This window comes from Esox lucius, chromosome 15 (genome assembly GCF_011004845.1).
Source record: "Esox lucius isolate fEsoLuc1 chromosome 15, fEsoLuc1.pri, whole genome shotgun sequence".
In the NCBI taxonomy this organism is placed as follows: Eukaryota; Metazoa; Chordata; class Actinopteri; order Esociformes; family Esocidae; genus Esox; species Esox lucius.
In genome coordinates this window covers 22,077,416-22,097,281 of record NC_047583.1, presented here as the reverse complement: position 1 = coordinate 22,097,281, position 19,866 = coordinate 22,077,416, and the positions used below count along the sequence as shown (strand labels likewise).

Here is a 19,866-nt window from a genome sequence, read left to right as displayed (position 1 = left end):
AACAGTGAATAATACAGTGCCAAGTCACGTATCTGTCCCATATAACGGTGAATAATACGGTGTGAAGTCCTGTATCTGTCCCATATAACAGTGAATAATACAGTGCCAAGTCCCGTATCCGTCCCATGTAACAGGGAATAATATGGTGTCAAGTCCCGTATCTGTCCCATATAACAGTGAATAATAAGGTGTGAAGTCCCGTATCTGTCCCATATAACAGTGAATAATACAGTGCCAAGTCCCGTATCCGTCCCATGTAACAGGGAATAATATGGTGTCAAGTCCCGTATCTGTCCCATGTAACAGTGAATAATATGGTGTCAAGTCATGTATCCGTCCCATTTAACAGTGAATAATATGGTGTCAAGTCCCGTATCCGTCCCATGTAACAGTGAATAATATGGTGTCAAGTCCCGTATCTGTCCCATATAACAGTGAATAATAAGGTGTGAAGTCCCGTATCTGTCCCATATAACAGTGAATAATACAGTGCCAAGTCCCGTATCTGTCCCACGTAACAGTGAATAATACAGTGCCAAGTCACGTATCTGTCCCATATAACGGTGAATAATACGGTGTGAAGTCCTGTATCTGTCCCATATAACAGTGAATAATACAGTGCCAAGTCCCGTATCCGTCCCATGTAACAGTGAATAATATGGTGTCAAGTCCCGTATCTGTCCCATATAACAGTGAATAATAAGGTGTGAAGTCCCGTATCTGTCCCATATAACAGTGAATAATACAGTGCCAAGTCCCGTATCTGTCCCATGTAACAGTGAATAATATGGTGTCAAGTCCCGTATCTGTCCCATATAACAGTGAATAATACAGTGCCAAGTCCCGTATCCGTCCCATGTAACAGGGAATAATATGGTGTCAAGTCCCGTATCTGTCCCATATAACAGTGAATAATACGGTATGAAGTCCATATCTGTCCCATCTATTCCATGAATTTTATGGTGTAAAACCCATCTTACAATTTGTGCACCACTGTGCAAGACCAAAATAAAAAATATTATTCAATGTCAAGTTATGAAGTGTAACGCACACAAACATGCACACTCAGACACAGACACACACGCACACACCTGACCAGGTGAATGGAAAACAGACTCCATCGAATAGCGTTCTGATAAGAGAAGCATGGGGGAAATCGAAGCCCTGTTGTATGACCACAGTGGTTGGGGAGCCACACTCCACCACAGAAAGATACCTCCTAGGTAAAAACATGACATTGATGAGAATGGGTTTGGTGGTTAAAGACCAAAAAGCTTGACAGAGTCAAGATAAATCAGCTCTCCCATTCCAATCCCCCTCTCAGAGCTCAGCAAAAGAAACACAACAAAGGCTCAACACGAGACTTATAACACCTAAATCAGCAACTCCATTAATATACAATACATATAATGTACATTAAAACATACATGCATATACATGAAACCAAACTTATGACAGGATATCACAGCCTATACTTGGTTTAGATGACTAGACCAGACCCAGAAACCCTTGAACCAAGACATTGGGGAGGGGATGGCACTAGGAAGACATTAAAAGAACAGCAGACTATACCAAGCCTTTGGTCACAGTGCGGTTTGATACTGTCAATTGAAACAAATCACCACAGGACATCTGTTAATCAGATATGGACCAGACACTCCAGCAGGGGTCATTGCTCCAACCAGGAAATGAAATGTTAAAGCGGTGCACAGGGACTGGATCAAATTGTAGTCAAAATGAGCAGCTTATAGTTCAACCTAATCAACTGTCTGGACACGGGGCTCCAGTAGCACACCTCCCCAAAAACCATGGAGAGGGAGGGAGTTCAAGGAGGAACAGGCCATCCCTCCCCAGACTTGATGGGACACAGCGAGAGGGAGGCGAGAGGGAGGCGAGAGGGAGGCGGGAGCGAGGCGAAATGAGGGTGGGTAGTGTTAAGGCCAGGCTGGGTGGTTGTGGAGGAATGAAGAGATGGATGGATGGATGGATGGATGGACGAATGTGGGGTATAAGAGGTGTCTTACTTTGGGTGTGGGACAGGAGGCGGTGGAGAGGCGCGAGGTGGCCTGGGCACGGGGCGACTCGGAGGGCGTGGTGCTCAGAGAGGCTGTGTCTCTGGGCAGGACCTGGACACCCCTGGAGATGATGCTGTCTGGGATCTGTGGAGAGAGACAGGGTATCTAGTTACATCCACTACCACATCTACTTACATCCGCTTAGGGATCTCTACCACACACAGAGACACAGTGGGTTAGGGATCTCTACCACACACAGAGACACAGTGGGTTAGGGAGCTCTACCACACACAGAGATACAGTGGAATATTATCTTAAATAAAACCACTAGTTATCTACCCCTCAGAAAGGAAGACAGAGTGTTAGTAATAAAACGACTAGTTATCTACCCCTCAGAAAGGAAGACAGAGTGTTAGTAATAAAACGACTAGTTATCTACCCCTCAGACAGGAAGACAGGGTCAGGGGGCTATTTATAAAACCACTAGTGACCACTTGACCAGCCACAAACAGCCCATCCCCGATTTCAACCAGTCCTCTGAAGTTCAATTTTTTTCTAAGAGCTGTAACAATATCTATAAAGTATGAGAAGTCACATGTTAAACCCTGTATGTTTGTGTGTGTGTGTGTGTGCGCGTGCATTTATGTGTATGTGTATATATATATATGTGTGTGTGTGTGTGTGTGTGTGTGTGCATGCATGTGTGTGTGTGTGTGTGTGTGTGTGTATCTGTGTGCATGTATTTGTATATATATATATATTTGTGTGAATGCATATGTGTGTGTGTGTGTGTGTGTGTGTGTGTGTGTGTGTATATATATATGTACACTCACCTAAAGGATTATTAGGAAGACCATACTAATACTGTGTTTGACCCCCTTTCGCCTTCAAAATTCTACGTGGCATTGATTCAACAAGGTGCTGAAAGCATTCTTTAGAAATGTTGGCCCATATTGATAGGATAGCATCTTGCAGTTGATGGAGATTTGTGGGATGCACATCCTGGGCACGAAGCTCCCGTTCCACCACATCCCAAAGATGCTCTATTGGGTTGAGATCTGGTGACTGTGGTGGCCATTTCAGTACAGTGAACTCATTGTCATGTTCAAGAAACCAATTTGAAATGATTCGAGCTTTGTGACATGGTGCATTATCCTGCAGGAAGTAGCCATCAGAGGATGGATACATGGTGGTCATAAAGGGGTGGACATGGTCAGAAACAATGCTCAGGTAGGCCGTGGCATTTAAATGATGCCCAATTGGCACTAAGGGGCCTAAAGTGGGCCAAGAAAACATCCCCCACACCATTACACCACCACCAGCCTGCACAGTGGTAACAAGGCATGATGGATCCATGTTCTCATTCTGTTTACACCAAATTCTGACTCTACCATCTGAATGTCTCAACAGAAATCGAGACTCATCAGACCAGGCAACATTCTTCCAGTCTTCAACTGTCCAATTTTGGTGAGCTCGTGCAAATTGTAGCCTCTTTTTCCTATTTGTAGTGGAGATGAGTGGCACCCGGTGGGGTCTTCTGCTGTTGTAGCCCATCCGCCTCAAGGTTGTGCGTGTTGTGGCTTCACAAATGCTTTGCTGCATACCTCGGTTGTAGTGAGGGGTTATTTCAGTCAAAGTTGCTCTTCTATCAGCTTGAATCAGTTGGCCCATTCTGTGTATGTATGTATGTATGTATGTATGTATGTATGTATGTATGTGTATGTGTGTGTATGCATGTATGTATGTATGTACGTGTATGTGCGTATGTATGTATGCGCGTGTGTGTGTGTGTGTATGTACGTGTATGTGTGTATGTATGTACAGTGGGGCAAAAAAGTATTTAGTCAGCCACCAATTGTGCAAGTTCTCCCACTTAAAAAGATGAGAGAGGCCTGTAATTTCGATCATAGGTACACTTCAACTATGATCTAAAATCCAGAAAATCACATTGTAGGATTTTTAATGAATTTATTGGTAAATTATGGTGAAAAATAAGTATTTGGTCAATAACAAAAGTTAATCTCAATACTTTGTTATATTCCCTTTGTTGGCAATGACACAGAGGTCAAACATTTTCTGTAAGTCTTCACAAGGTTTTCACACACTGTTGCTGGTATTTTGGCCCATTCAAAAATGAGAAAAATAAATCCTGAAAATCACATTGTAGGATTTTTAATGAATTTATTGGTAAATTCCTCGGTAAAGTAAGTATTTGGTCACCTACAAACAGCAAGATTTCTGGCTCTCACAGACCTGTAACTTCTTCTTTAAGAGGCTCCTCTGTCCTCCACTCGTTACCTGTATTAATGGCAACTGTTTGAACTTGTTATCAGCATAAAAGACACCTGTCCACAACCTCAAACAGTCACACTCCAAACTCCACTATGGCCAAGACCAAAGAGCTGTCAAAGGTGTTATGGAAATTTTGAACTAAGGTACATTTGAGAAATGTCTGTCTTTCTATTGGCTGGTATGTAAATCTTTACTTTGATTGTGACACACATGTCTGTATAATATCAGAGGATTATTAGGTATTTGGGCCATGTCCTCCTGCCTAGACAAAGAAGGTGTCAGTCCTTTCTGTTCCTTAGGAATGTAGGAGAGAGGGATCTGGTATATGTCTTAGGGGGCATTCTTGATTGGTCACAGTAGGTTGTAGGGTTAATCATCTGCCGACCTGTAGGTTGTCTAGATGCTTTAAGTTTCCCTCAAGGGTTGAGAAAGTTAACCAGATGGGGGAAGACAACATGTCCCTTGTGTCAAGCCCAGGACATGTGATAGAACAAAGGGCATGTGTTTGATTGACATGAGACCGACGGGCAACAACTTACCACACCCCTTTTTCTATGTAATAAATACGGATTGTTCATGTATGGAGTTAGAGACTCCTCGGATGATTATGTCTGTAAGCGTTTGACGCGTCTCTCATATTTGCATAATAGTTAATAAAACTGTTAGAATGTGCCAAGAGAACTTTGTCTCTGTTTCTTACTCCTTTAAAAGTGTCGATACATGGAATTTCCATCACAAAGGACACCAGAAACAAAATTGTAGACCTGCACCAGGCTGGGAAGACTGAATCTGCAATAGGTAAGCAGCTTGGTGTGAAGAAATCAACTGTGGGAGCAATTATAAGAAAATGGAAGACATAAAAGACCACTGTATGTCCCTCGATCCGGGGCTCCACGCAAGATCTCACCCCGTGGGGTCAAAAGTATCACAAGAACGGTGAGCAAAAATCCCAGAACCACACGGGGGGACCTAGGGAATGACCTGCAGAGAGCTTGGACCAAAGTAACAAAGGCTACCATCAGTAACACACTACACCGCCAGGCACTCAAATCCTGCAGTGCCAGACATGTCCCCCTGCTTAAGCCAGTACCAGGCCCGTCTGAGTTCTGCTAGAGAGCATTTGGATGGTCCAGAAGAGGATTGGGAGAATGTCATATGGTCAGATGAAACCAAAATAGAACTTTTTGGTAAAAACTCAACTCGTCGTGTTTGGAATGAGAAAGAATGCTGAGTTGCTTCCAAAGAACACCATACCTACTGTGAAGCATGGGGGTGGAAACATCATGCTTTGGGGCTGTTTTTCGGCAAAGGGACCAGGACAATCCGTGTAAAGGAAAGAATGAATGGGGCCATGTATTGTGAGATTTTGAGTGAAAACCTCCTTCCATCAGCAAGGGCATTGAAGATGAAACGTGGCTGGGTCTTTCAGCATGACAATGATCCCAAACACACCGCCCGGGCAACGAAGGAGTGGCTTCGTAGAAGCATTTCAAGGTCCTGGAGTGGCGTAGCCAGTCACCAGATCTCAACCCCATAGAAAATCTTTGGAGGGAGTTGAAAGTCCGTGTTGCCCAGCGACAGCCCCAAAACATCACTGCTCTAGAGGAGATCTGCATGGAGGAATGGGCCAAAATACCAGCAACAGTGTGTGAAAACCTTGTGAAGACTTACAGAAAATGTTTGACCTCTGTGTCATTGCCAACAAAGGGAATATAACAAAGTATTGAGATTCACTTTTGTTATTGACCAAATACTTATTTTCCACCCTAATTTACCAATAAATTCATAAAAAATCCTACAATGTGATTTTCTGGATTTTTTTTCTCATTTTGTCTCTCATAGTTGAAGTGTACCTATGATGGAAATTACAGGCCTCTCTCATCTTTTTAAGTGGGAATACTTGCACAATTGGTGGCTGACTAAATACATTTTTGCCCCACTGTATGTACGTGTGTGTGTGTGCGGATGTGTATGTATGTGTGTGTGTGTATGTATGTGTGTGTATGTGTGTGTGTGTGTATGTACGTGTATGTGTATATGTATGTATGTATGTATGTAAGTGTGTATGTTTGTATGTATGTATGTGTGCGTGTGTGTGTGTGTATGTATGTATGTACGTACGTACGTACGTGTGTGTATGTATGTATGCATGTACGTGTGCTTGTGCTCTACACAGTATGGCTCCAGTCCAGTTTCAGCCCCCCATCCCCTCAGGGCTGCTGCTGGCAGAGCGTGGCTATGTGACAGATCCTCACGAGCCAGTGGGCCGGGGGACAGCCACAGGGTTTTACGCTGCTTTTTTCCTCCACTTACGGCTTAGCTATCCTCTAATTAACGCCACAGGCTTTACTGGCGGCCCATCGAGCCCATGCCCTGATCAGCAACACAGGCCAACAAGCTGATGAGGCCAGGCATGCTGCATGCTCCAGGGAAACACTAACACACACACATTGTTCAATCGTTTCATACCGAATGCGTAGCGGTAAGCGCCTCTATTGCCAGGCTCTAAAATAGCACTTGGTTGATCCCACCTCTACTTTCAAGTCATGAGTGTTCAAGAATTTTCACATAAACCTCCAGCCCCAAATAAAGGACTATATACATTTAGGCAACAGTGGGTGAACTTACGGTGAAATAAGTGACGTTTCGAACTGTTTGGTTTCGGTATTTGAGCATTGTCATTTTCAGGTCTGGTGGGCACAGATCAAATCAACTAGCGCTTGATGTGGCGCATGACAGGGTCGTGGAGTTGTAATAAACCTTTAACATAAGATGCGGTGAACAGCCCTTCCTCAATTCCTCAGGAGCAGATCGGGGGGAGGACTGGGAACTACTGAGGTGAACCCCTGGTCGTTTGCTGAGGGCAGGGAAAGGTGTGATGGAGTCCTGTGACGTGTTGGGTGGGAGGGTCTTACCGTTACCGCCTGGTCCCCGGAGCAGGAGCAGGTGAAATGAGATGGGGCGGGGGGGAGGGCAGACACCTGACCAGGTAGATAGGGACTACCTTTAGCCATGACAACAGCGTGGTTATGGTGCTGGTGGGGCTTCTGGTGATGGAGATGGAACACACACACACACGACAGGCAAACACACACACACACACGACAGGCAAACACACATACACACACATGCGACAGGCAAAGACACACACAAAATGTAGACAAATGAGCTTGCGTGTAAAGTATCGCAACACTGATGGATCAACACAGTAATGAAGTGAACAGGAACCTAACGTTGAAATAACATAGCAGAGACAACAACACACGTTGAGCAACCTTCAAATACCTCATCCTCACGAATTCTCCCCTTAGCCCCTCTCCTTTACTCTTCACCCACAACTAACCCCTATTCCGTTTCAACCCGTCATCCGTGTGAAACGCAGTGGACAACCGCATTTGTCACAAAAAATAAATAAACCTTTCCACAATTTCCTACCTCTCTGTTTCAGTCACGACTAGGCCGTTTAAGATGAACTAATTGCTCCAAAGACGCACAACATCTCCTACAGTTATCCATTGTAGCTGCATGAGTGACAGAAGGACTATTATCACAGCGTGTGTTCACCACGCGCGGTTACCTTGGCAGCAATGGCGGCGGCGGTGATGTGCGAGTTGTGTCCATGGGAGTGGGCGTGGCGGTGGTGGGAGTGGCCGTGATGGTCGTCGTTGGACGCCATGCCACCGTCTTTCATCTTGTCGTCGTCGTCATCCTCGCACTGCACACCCTTTGAACGAGAACACACTCCATTAGTGAACAGACATGAACAACATTGACAAACTATACTCAATAATTGGCTAAAATAATAGCAATCAAGCTATTAACCATGGATGATCTTCCTGCACCTTTGTACTGGCAGTTTGGTCCACTTATTATTGTGCAAACTGGTACAGTTCACAAAGATTGAACGATGCCTCCCAACTGCTGTATTCACATCTCTCTACAGGTTATCGATGGGATTTAGAAATGGACTCATTGCTGGCAATTCCAAAGTTTTTCATGAACCATACCTGGGTGCAATTTGAAGTGTGTTTGGGGACAATGTCGGGCTACAAGGCCCATGACAGTTGATGGGGACCCAGATTTCTGACACTGGGTTCAATATGTTACACCAAAATGACTTGGTAGTTTCTTAATTTAACGATGACATGCACACATTCAAGGCTCCCAGTGCCAAAGAAGCAAAGTAACCCCAAAGCATCTCTGAACCTCCTCCAGGTATGACTGTGGGAAGGTATCTTTGAAAGCTTCATTTTGTTTTCTGCAAACAGAGATGGTCTGCTTTACCAAAAAGCTATAATTTGGTCTTCTCTGTCCACAGAAGATTGTCCCTGAAGGATTGTGGCTTGTTCAGGTTTTTCTGGCAAATTAGATTCTGGCTTTTCAATGTCACTCAGCAGTGGGTTGGATGGTAGAACTATGCTGAGTGAAAAGCCAGAATCTAATTAGCCAGAAAAAGCCAGAATCCTTCAGGGAAATAAATAATTGTGGTTATAGTGAAGGAATAAAACATTGTGGTTATGGTGAAGGAATAAAACATTGTTGTTATGGTGGAGTAATATTTGTGGTTATAAAGAAAGGAATAACACATTGTGGTTATGGTGGAGTAATATTTGTGGTTATGGTGAAGAAATAAAACATTGTGGTTATGGTAAAGGAATAACACATTGTGGTTATGGTGGAGTAATAAAACGTGGTTATGGTAAAGAAATAAAACATTGTGGTTATGGTGAAGGAATAAAACAAAGTTGGGAATGGGAATAGTTTGTAAACAGACCTCAAATTCATTTTAACAGAAGGTGTCTCAGCGCATCTGCTCTCAAGTTTACCCCAGAAAAAGTTCAAATACCGGACAGAGAAAGAGTGTCACCTTGTCCTCCGTCTGGGTACAGGCTACGCTGTTGAGGTTGAGAGGGGGGGAGAGTGGCGGAGGAGGCGATGGCAGGTCCTCCAAGGCATCGTGGACCTCCTTCACCTTCACCACAGCGTCGCGCAGCAGGTCGATGGCGTGGGGCAGGGCAGGCAGGATGAACTGGAAACACTCCTGTGAGGAGCGCCAAGCGGGGGTCATGGGTTAGAGGTCAAGGTGAGTAACGAAGCAAGTCGACGGCGTACGGGGGCCTACCTGCGAGCCCTTTTTGCTGCCAGGTAGGTTGATGATGAGGGTTTTGCCCCGGATGCCGCAGACCGGCCTGGACAGCATTCCCAGGGGGGTGACCTGGAGTGACCCCATCAGCATGGCCAGGGCCATCCCCGGAGCCTCCCGCTCCATCACCTCCCTGGTGGCCTGACGGACAGAGAGGGAGGCGGGTGGGGACACTCATCCTAATATCACCTCCACCAACCCGTGACCAGGGTCCAGCGCCCCTACCAGGTCTGAGAGAACAGCCTGAAGGCGGGGGAAAAAGCTACTGCTAAACCCTACGACTGCCAAGGCAAATCCATCTAGTGATGTTGCCGAAAGAGTAATTACCACAACCAAGAGAAGGACCAGAGTCACTGTGCTGACAGACAGACAGACAGACAGACAGACAGGGAGCTGCTGGAATTGGTACAATAGTGATGCCTTTCAAACCCTGATGTTACTTTATCTGAAACGCCCTCATCTAAGCTGTGAGAGTGCGCGTGAGAGTGCGCGCGTGCGCGCGTGTGTGTGTTTGTAACCCTCTCAATCCCCTAGGAAGAAAGAACCTCTATGAGCCCCTGTTCGTTGCATCCCAGTGGGAAACACACCGTGATGACAGAAGAAAGGGGGAAAACAGGGGAATTGATTTAAAAAGCACGGATACCATGTGCCCTTGAGTTGAATGACACATCAAACATGAACATTAGGAAAAAAGAAGAGAGATAGAAGTACAGTTCAAAGAAAGAAAGGGACAGAATTGGACAAAGAAGGAGAGAGAGGAAAGGGGAGACTTGAGAATGAAGGAGAAAGCAGGGAAGTGGGGGAAAAGAAACAAGAAACCATGCACAGCACAGCCAGCAGTAATCCCCCAGGAGTTGCAAGCACTTTTTCTTTCTCTCTCTCACTCTCACACACACAAACACAATAAAACAGTTGCAATAGTAAAAGAACACACATGCTAAGAAAAAAATACAATTGACATACAGAAAAGTAAAACACAAAAACGTATTCATCCGTAATGCGACTAACCTGACACACACACACACACACAGCTGCATTTTGAAATGGCATCAAGGGTCGACACACATCCACACTCACATGGACACAAACACAAACTTTGGGGTCTTCATGTACCTCGGGCGTGACATCGCGGGGGGCAAAGCCGGTTCCCCCAGTGGTCAAAATCAGGTTCAGCTCCTTCTCATCACACCAGTCCACTAGCGTCTCCTAAATAAGCAGAGAGAAAGGTCATTGGCTGGGAGCATCGCCAATCACAGAGATCACCGTAACATTGGTTAATGTTTCCAAGATAACAGGGTGTAACGACAGAAGAACGATTTCATGTAGCGAGAGTGTAAACGTGAGAATCCAAAATGGTGTCACCTTTGAACCACAGCCCAAGGTGGCCTCTAGGGGGCAGCATTAGAGAAAAGGGGGTTGGGGAAGAGAGAGAGGCATTCACCTTTATCTCGTCTATCTCATCTGGGACTATTTTGTAGGAAGATACGATGCCACCAAGCCTGTGGGGGGAAACAGAAAACAACAACAACATAGTTACTTCAGTTCATATACAGTCTTAACAAACTCAGTAGAGACAGTGCGTTGTGTGTGTGTTTGTGTGTGTGTGTGTGTGTGTAGGGGGGGCATACACAAACAGGGAGCAAAAATAGATAAGTGGAAGTAAGTGCCCAAGAACAAAGTGTTAAAAGTGAGAGAGACAGAAGAAAATAAGTTATCCTGAACTAAACAAATATGTACTGAAATGAATTGGGTTATGAGATACTTAACAAGAAAATTGATATAACTTAACAAGAAAATTGTTATAACTCCTAATTATAAAACGTCAGACTGTTAAGTTCTTTGTAGAAACTGATGGTTTTGTGATGGAGAGCGAGAACGCTGAAACACAGTCAGCTGAAGTCAAATGGTGTCCACTGGCGCCTACCAGTGGAAGATATAGTTACCACACCAGGGAAAGGCCAACACGGTAAAGGCCAGTCATGTCATCTCAGAAATAGATCTGTACATCAAAATCAATGTATCCACACCTCTTTAAAATAATTTAAAAGTTAATCCTGCAATACACACAAAATACTGAATATACAAACATCTGAACCTAACGCAACTCTAGAGGGAATTCAGTCTACTGTCAAAATCCTTAGAAAGTCACAAGAAATTTGAAGAAACAGACTAAATTGAGCCATGCAAATAGAAATCTTCAATGGTGAAATAGCAAAATCTGTTTGTAATTTGTCAAGAAGTTCTAATGAACACAGTTTTTGTGGTGCTGTTATGCCTGCTGCATCTTGGAAAAAATGGAAGGTTTTCCTTAAAGGAGCATTTCACCCTGGGAGACCATTAGTTGTTTTGTATAAAGTTTAAGAGATTTCCAGGTCAGTGAAATTCGTTTCACACATAATTGGCCAGATGGTGTGGTGAAATGGGTTTCGCACGCTAACTGATACACCCTATTATGTCAGAGCGTGTACTGAAGAGCGAGTGACTTCAGAAAAATTTATGTTGACATGTTTTGGACAATTTCGCAAAGCCTCCATGTTACACTGATCATGCTACAAGCAGTTTTGTGTGCAATCATGATGTTTAAAACACTACAAACCAGGTGGTGCAGTACTTCCTGTTCTGAAATAATCTGACCTCAGACTATGACTTACAGCTAGCTAGCTAACTTTACGCGACACAATGAGTTGTCATCATGACATTAAGTATTAATCGTTATTTGAAAATGGTTTTACGCAGTTTTTCTGAATAATTTATGTATGAACTGGAGTAGACTACTGTATGACAAGGAAGCGATATTTGCCTGTCTAACCACGTTTGATAGATAAGGGTCTGCCTGCCTATCTACAATACAGAGCTACAACAACTAATCAATAAAAATTGATAATGTCGATAATAAAAATAGTTGCCAACCAATTTCCTTATTGATTAGTTGGGTCTGCGGGAGATGCAGAAATGAGATACTGCATTGCTCAGCATTAGTTTGGCATCATTCCATGAATTGCGTGCTGAAGTGAAAAAGCTTTCTTCCTGAATGGTATGCATTAACAGTACATTTGCACTAACGGGTGTGAAATGGACGGTCAGTTAGCTTGCCGTCAGCGCTGATAGCATTTCGATCAGTTCACAAGGGAAGGTTAACTAGGAAAGCGAAAGAGAAAAAGAGCACCATATTTTGCACATTCTTATAATTAGACGTAATTACAACCAGGCAAAGAAAACCATACACGCATGATCAACGTTTTTATTTCTTCATTCAATTTCGTTCTTCTGTAAGGGGAAATACACATTTTATTGCACTACTAGCGTAACTACAAGCCAGGCCCGGCTCCACGAGGGGGCAAAAGGGTGTATTGCCTCCCCTGATAGAATCTGTGCCCCCCAGTTTTGTTTCCCCATAAGCACTGCAAATGGTATATGAATTAGATATGCCCCCTCATTTATTATAAAATGGCCTCTCAGTCATTTCATCCTGGAGCCGTTCCTGCTACAAGCATAAACGACCAGAAGACATCAGCAGTTAATGTTTTAAGTGAAAGTTTTAAACGTATTTTTCCAACAGAAGTATTTGGAGTATTGATATATTCCCCTTTTAAAGTTTCTAGACATTCCATCTATCAGTTTGCATTGACTTGTAGTCTACTCATTCTTGCGTTATACTATCCCCCCCCACCCTAAACCCCACCCTAAACCCCACCCTAAACCAGCTAACACTGTTCCGGTCTCATTTGGATAGGTAAGAGGGGGAGTAAGTCAGTAAGTCACGTTACTGTTTAAATTCAGTCTTGTAAACTTCAGTCAGGATTCAACACAGTGGCCCTTCAACAGTATTTCTAACGTGTTCTTCAATCTTCATTCGTTTTTTTTTGAAAAGCAGCGAAAACGACATTAACAATGAGCCTTAGCAGTACGGACACAAAAAACAGAACCTACGTTTGTTTTTTTTCCTGTGCAACAGTGCCAACGACAACATTTGTGTTCGCTAACAAACGTCACGGTTTATTTCAGGGAAGAGGACAAGAGATGTAGTTGGCAGAGGAGCTGTCGAAACTGTTGCTCTTAATAAGGGCTGTGATGTATACAATGTTAAGTTTAATAGACAACCTAACAAAACTCCAAGAAAATCATCCGAAACGTGTACAGTGGGAATAGCTGGAGAGTAGTGGTGACAGAGAGAGACAGGCAGAGGTGCAGAGGGAGAGGGAAAGCGACAGAGATCGGTGTGTTGGGTTGTATATTTACATAAGGTTGAGCAATCTGTGTGTGTGTGTGTGTATGAGAGTGTGTGTACATAACCCCCTGCCCTTGTCTACAGCTGCTATGTCCCAGCTGTGCCGATCTGCTCTGTTCTGGGACAGCTACATTAATAGGCTCAATCTGCTACTCCCTCTACATCCCATAAGTCTCCCGCTCCTACGCTTCCCTCCCTCCCTCTGGAAGGATTTCTCTCCAACGCTACACTTGAACAAATCTCTAATGTTCAGAAATACAACGAACCTCTCTCTCACCTCCCCCATTGGCCTTTCCTTACTTTAAACATTGAGGTCTGTTGGCAGACCCATTCATCCCCAGCCACTTGCAGAACGGACTGAATAACCATATATACATTATCGTAATGAGATGTCAGAAAAGAAGAGCAACCGCTTATCATGGACAGCCCACCCATTTTAATAACTACTGACTACATTTACTGACGATAACAGCTTGCCAGCTAGGTTTAAATGAAGCCCTTTAGTTTTCTCAACGTGCTCAATGGGCACATTACTCAATAACATATCCAGATGATACTTAGGGTTGAGCAAGTTGTTTTTCATGAATAACATGCTGTTGTGATATTTAAGACCAGCCCATTGCTAAGCTTCCTTTAAAGGTGGACTGGAGCTCTATGCTTAAGGTTCCATTTACTGCAGCAACCGACTGGGTATGAATAGCCAGAGTACCCAAATACCCAGAGAACCCAAATACCCAGAGAACCCAAATACCCAGAGAACCCAAATACCCAGAGTAGCCACAGACCCAGAGTAGCCACAGACCCAGAGTAGCCACAGACCCAGAGTAGCCACAGACCCAGAGTAGCCATAGACCCAGAGTAGCCACATAACCAGAGTACCCACATAACCAGAGTACCCACATAACCAGAGTAGCCACATAACCAGAGTAGCCACATAACCAGAGTAGCCACATAACCAGAGTACCCACATAACCAGAGTACCCACATACCCAGAGTAGCCACATAACCAGAGTAGCCACATAACCAGAGTACCCACATACCCAGAGTAGCCACATACCCAGAGTAGCCACATACCCAGAGTAGCCACATACCCAGAGTAGCCACATATCCAGAGTAGCCACATATCCAGAGTAGCCACATATCCAGAGTAGCCACATAACCAGAGTACCCACATATCCAGAGTAGCCACATAACCAGAGTACCCACATATCCAGAGTAGCCACATAACCAGAGTACCCACATATCCAGAGTACCCACATATCCAGAGTAGCCACATAACCAGAGTACCCAGGGTGGAGAAAAGGAGAGAGGGATGGAGTGTGAAGGAGAGGTATGGGTTTGGCAGGAACTAGGAATTAAATGAATCTGGGGTGTTGTATCAGGAGGGTCCCAGATATAAACACACTCTCTCTCACACTCCCATTCACTTCCTCCCCTCTTCTACCTCCCTCTCAATTCCTCCCGTCCTTCCCTTCTCCCTGCCAACTGTCATTAGCGACTCAGAGCATCCTGTCCCTTGATCACTGTGCCGTCACACTCGGTCACTCACTGTCAACCCTGCCGGGGGCCACATTGTGTGTGTGTGTGTGTGCGCGCGTGTGTACCCAGGCGGTGGTTTAAAGAGCAGAAAGCGTGTGGAACACATCTCTACACTGACCTTTGTTTTGGTTCTCTGATATTATGGCTTCTGAGGTTAATGGAGAGTTGGGATGAACGTACGCGCGTGCGTGCGTGCGTGCGTGCGTGTGTGTGTGTGTGTGTGTGTGTGTGTGTGCATTCATGAATTCCTCCGGTTGAGTGGGTTTCTGTGGTAACATGGACTCTCAACAACGTGATTAAATGTTGTTGCACCAAACCATAAGCGTGCCTGCTACAACAGAACAGAGAGACAGACTGAATCATGCTAGTTAACTGACAGACCACACAGTTTGTAGAGGTCAACAGAACAAGTTTAACAGTTATGATTTGATTTCCGTGATGGGTATTAAAACAACCGCTAACTAGCCTTAGGGGTTAGTCTGGGTATTAAAACAACCGCTAACTAGCCTTAGGGTTAGTCTGGGTATTAAAACAACCGCTAACTAGCCTTAGGGTTAGTCTGGGTATTAAAACAACCGCTAACTAGCCTTAGGGTTAGTCTGGGTATTAAAACAACCGCTAACTAGCCTTAGGGTTAGTCTGGTTATTAAAACAACCGTTAACTAGCCTTAGGGTTAATCTGGGTATTAAAACAACCGCTAACTAGCCTTAGGGTTAGTCTGGGTATAAAAAAAACCCGTTAACTAGCCTTAGGGTTAGTCGGGGTATTAAAACACCCGCTAACTAGCCTTAGGGATAGTCGGGGTATTAAAACAACCGCTAACTAGCCTTAGGGATAGTCGGGGTATTAAAACAACCGCTAACTAGCCTTAGGGTTAGTCTGGTTATTAAAACAACCGCTAACTAGCCTTAGGGTTAGTCGGGGTATTAAAACAACCGCTAACTAGCCTTAGGGTTAGTCTGGGTATTAAAACAACCGCTAACTAGCCTTAGGGTTTGTCTGGGTATTCAAACAGCCATTAGACTTAGGGTGCACACACACACACACACAAGCAGTCACACACACACACAATGGGGCCTCAACGGTCCACAACACGCCTGTGCTGCCGTGAAATATCAAATGTGGCACCAGCATAATTGTACTGAGATTAATCAATTATTTAAATGGCACGCTACACGCCGGTACCTGACCCCTTACTCTGACAGAAGGGATGGAGGGAGATGGATGGAGTGGGAGAGGCAAAGAGAAGGCTGGAGAGAGAGCAGAGGAGCCTCTGTCCTTGGTGAAAGTGGCTTGTCAGGTGGGATCTACGTGAGGAACAACCTAAGCTGTGGAGGCTGTGATGCAAGATGGTCCCGTGGAGAAGAGGCCAGCCCATAGCAGGAACACACACACATACACACACCTCCAGAGTCTAAAAAGGGTCGGGGTCAATTGTGTGCGTGTGTTAAAGTTTGACTATTTCGTTAGGGACGACCAATGTACAGTAAAATAAGGACTATGTGACCTTGTGGAGCGACACTGTCGATCCCCGTGAAGAAAAAGGCTATTTCCACATCAGGGGTTAGGTTTAGGGTAACGGTTAAAATAGGGATTAAAATTAGGTTTATGGAAAACAGGATTTTCTTATATGGCAATCATTTATGGGGACCTCTCAGTACAGCAAAAGGTCAAATGTGGGAACATGGACTCACAGTGAGGGGTCGTGGACCAGATCTTTAAGGTTCACTCCACTACGGTCTTCTGCCAGGTTCCTGAAGCAGCTGTCACTCACTGGAGGGAAAGAGGGAGAGATAGAGGGGGTGGGGAAACGGGGGGGAGAGGGGTGGGGTGGGAGGGAGAACAGAGGGGAGAAAATATTAGGCTAGTTGAGGCCTTCCGTGGGTCAGTGAACACACAGTAACACACAGCACTCATCTGCTAGTGCACTCAGGGGACATGGCTGTGACATCACATCACACCTCTCCATCAGCACGCTTTCCTCAGGGGACATCAGAATCAGAAAGAGTTTAATCGCCAAGTAAGTTTCACAACAAATTAGAAACGTGCTCTGGTCCGTTAGTGCAGCAATTTACATGACTGTGACATCACATCACACCTTATATGTTCATCAGCACTGCACACTCAGGGGACATGGCTGTGACATCACATCACACCTAATATCTCCTTCAGCACTCCTCACTCAGTGGAGGGAGGGAGAGAAGTGAGAAAGAGGAATCGAGGACGGAGCCAAAATAGAGTGGGCAGATGTGGAGGTAAAAAAGAAAGAGACAGGAATGGCACAGTCACTTCCTCGAGTACAGCCACTTCCCTGTGTGACCGGGATTCAAACGGCATCCCAACAGTGCACAGGGCTCCAGGGCTGCCGGGTCGTGATTGTTGGCTGAGGAATGCGTTCACCTTCAGCACCTGTGTTGTAGTGCAAATGTCCTGGTTGAGCAAGCAGTGTGATAAAAAGAGGCGTGGCAACGAGCTTCGGGGGACGTTTTGACTCCCTAGCGCTTGCTGTGGAGACAAGGCTATCGTCACTAATGTGGATATCAGTGAAATCAGAAGGGGCGAAAAAGAACGAAAGAAAGGGTCGGCAAGAGGAGAGAAAAGGAGGGATAGAGCGGCCGTAGGGCGTTGTCGTCATGTGGGATGGTGGTCCGTATTAGAGCGCTGACCTGTAGCCAGTTAAACGATATAAAGCACTGACATTTTAACCAGCAACACAGAGAGGGGGCAGGGAAGGAGGCTGAGGGAGCGGCTGAGGGAGGATGGTGTAATACTTGTTCCGTAATTGCAGCATTCTCCCTTCCCCTTTCTCATCTCTCTAAGCCATTTACTCCATTTTCCTCTTACCCACTCTGTCATTCACATGTTCTTCCCCCTTTTAGAGTCACGTTCTCTACCCACGCACTCCCTCTCCTTTGCTTGTTCTTCCCTCTTCCACTCTCCGTAACCCCCTTCTCCCTCTGCTCCTCCCCGATAACCCTTTTTCTATAAATAGGTAGAGATCCCATGCAGGAGACTGCAGGCGGTAGGAGTGATGTCCACAGAGAGAAGGAAGGAAGGAAGGACGGAAGGAGGGAAGTGGATGAGAGAGGAACAGATAAGGGAGAGAGACAGAAAGGAACTTCGGCCACTTGGATACCCTTATCCTCACCAGCCCCTGTCCTGGCTTGCCACTTGCACCCCAAGAATGATGAGGGGACAGAGAACGAAACAAGAGATTGAGCAAGAGTGTTGATGATTGGACATGATAGGAAGAGAGGAAGGGGGAGACAGGTAGAGGAAGGGGGAGACAGGTAGAGGAGGAGGGAGACAGGTAGAGGAGGAGGGAGACAGGTAGAGGAGGAGGGAGACATCCAGAGGAACGAGGGGAGACAGAAAGAGAGAATGAGTGCAGTTGGAACAGGCTTCAAAGGAGCCTTTATGTCACCACACTACCCAGATTGTACTCAAGCTACCCTGTAATGAAGAAATGAAGAGGGAGGAGGTTGGGGAAAGGGAGAAAGAGAGGACAGAGGAGGTTGGAGAAAGGGAGAAAGAGAGGACAGAGGAGGTTGGAACTTTAGTGATGGACTGAAGTGACCTGACTAGAATTGCCGTGTATTGAAACAGCCGTTAGCAAGTGACGTACATGCTCATTGGGTTCAACCATTTCGTTATTAAACTTTTCCCGCAATCTGTCTCTCACCATTTCTTCTGTCTCACCAACCGGGCAACAGCTCCCCATGCTACATTATATGGGTGGACGGACACCGAGAGTGACAGAGTTGAGGGGGGACAGAGAGAGTGTGAGAGAAAGAGAGAGAGGGGAGAGAGACAGAAGAGTGTAAAATAGGGCAACAGGAGAATCAGAGGAAGAGACAGGGAGCAGGGGAGAGAAATGCGTACACGTAGGCGCATGTGTGTACGTAGGCGTGTGTAAGTGTGTGCGCATGCGCGTGTGTGGGGGTGTATATGTGTGTGTGTGTGTGCGTACGTGTGTGCGTGTTCAAGTGTGTGCGTGCGCGCCTGTGTGTGTGTGTGTGTGTGTGTGTGCGGTAGGTCAGCTCATCGTAGGGCTGACGTAGAGATCCGTGACAGGAACACACTGATCCCCAGGCTCACGGTCAACAGCGGCAAACTGTTGCAACACCTGTGTGTGTGTGTGTGTGTGTGTGTGTATGTGAGCGTGTGTGTGTGGGGGTATGTGTGTGTGTGTGAGCGTGTGTATGTGAGCAAAATCAGCTAAGAAAAAAAAGGAAATGAAACCTAATACTATTTTATATTCCTTTTTCGAGTGGTGCCTCTACTTAGCACACACAGCACATCCGTCAGCCTGTTCAGAAGACCCCAGCATAGCCAGCATGTTGTGGAAAGTGCCACTAGTTGAATTTACAAATATTGAGTTTAAAACACGTTTTATAAGACAGGACATTCTACCCTAAATATTTCCTTCATTTTCTCAGAAAAACACAGAAAGGAAACAAAGAGTAGGAGAAAGGGCAGCCATGGTCGCGGTGAATCTAGTCCTCCTGGGAACACCAGGATCAATGGGAGGCTGGAACGTGACAATCACCTTGTTTTACTGGCCCACATGGAAGCTTCAACATTTCAAGAAGTCAGTCTTCCTTTCATCCTGGATGTATCAAGGTGTATTTTACCTCCATTACTATTT

At 45.3% G+C, this 19,866-nt stretch overlaps 1 protein-coding gene across 19 annotated transcripts in view; it reads right to left on the bottom strand.

Annotated features, from left to right (window-relative positions):
* Window positions 1-19,866, bottom strand: part of gphna (gephyrin a) — a 59,632-nt gene that overhangs the window by 25,327 nt on the left and 14,439 nt on the right. For 13 of the 19 annotated variants that reach the window (XM_020054244.3, XM_029125458.2, XM_029125455.2 and 10 more), the window contains exons 2-9: window positions 16,913-16,991; window positions 10,892-10,949; window positions 10,528-10,656; window positions 9,430-9,591; window positions 9,175-9,348; window positions 7,885-8,031; window positions 7,223-7,354; window positions 2,025-2,159 (exon numbers count right to left, since the gene is read on the bottom strand). In XM_020054244.3, coding sequence (XP_019909803.2) covers window positions 2,025-2,159; window positions 7,223-7,354; window positions 7,885-8,031; window positions 9,175-9,348; window positions 9,430-9,591; window positions 10,528-10,656; window positions 10,892-10,949; window positions 16,913-16,991 — 1,016 coding nt within the window. The remainder of the gene's footprint in view (window positions 1-2,024; window positions 2,160-7,222; window positions 7,355-7,884; window positions 8,032-9,174; window positions 9,349-9,429; window positions 9,592-10,527; window positions 10,657-10,891; window positions 10,950-16,912; window positions 16,992-19,866) is intronic. The other 6 variants (XM_020054250.3, XM_029125463.2, XM_029125467.2 and 3 more) reach the window with 3 other exon arrangements.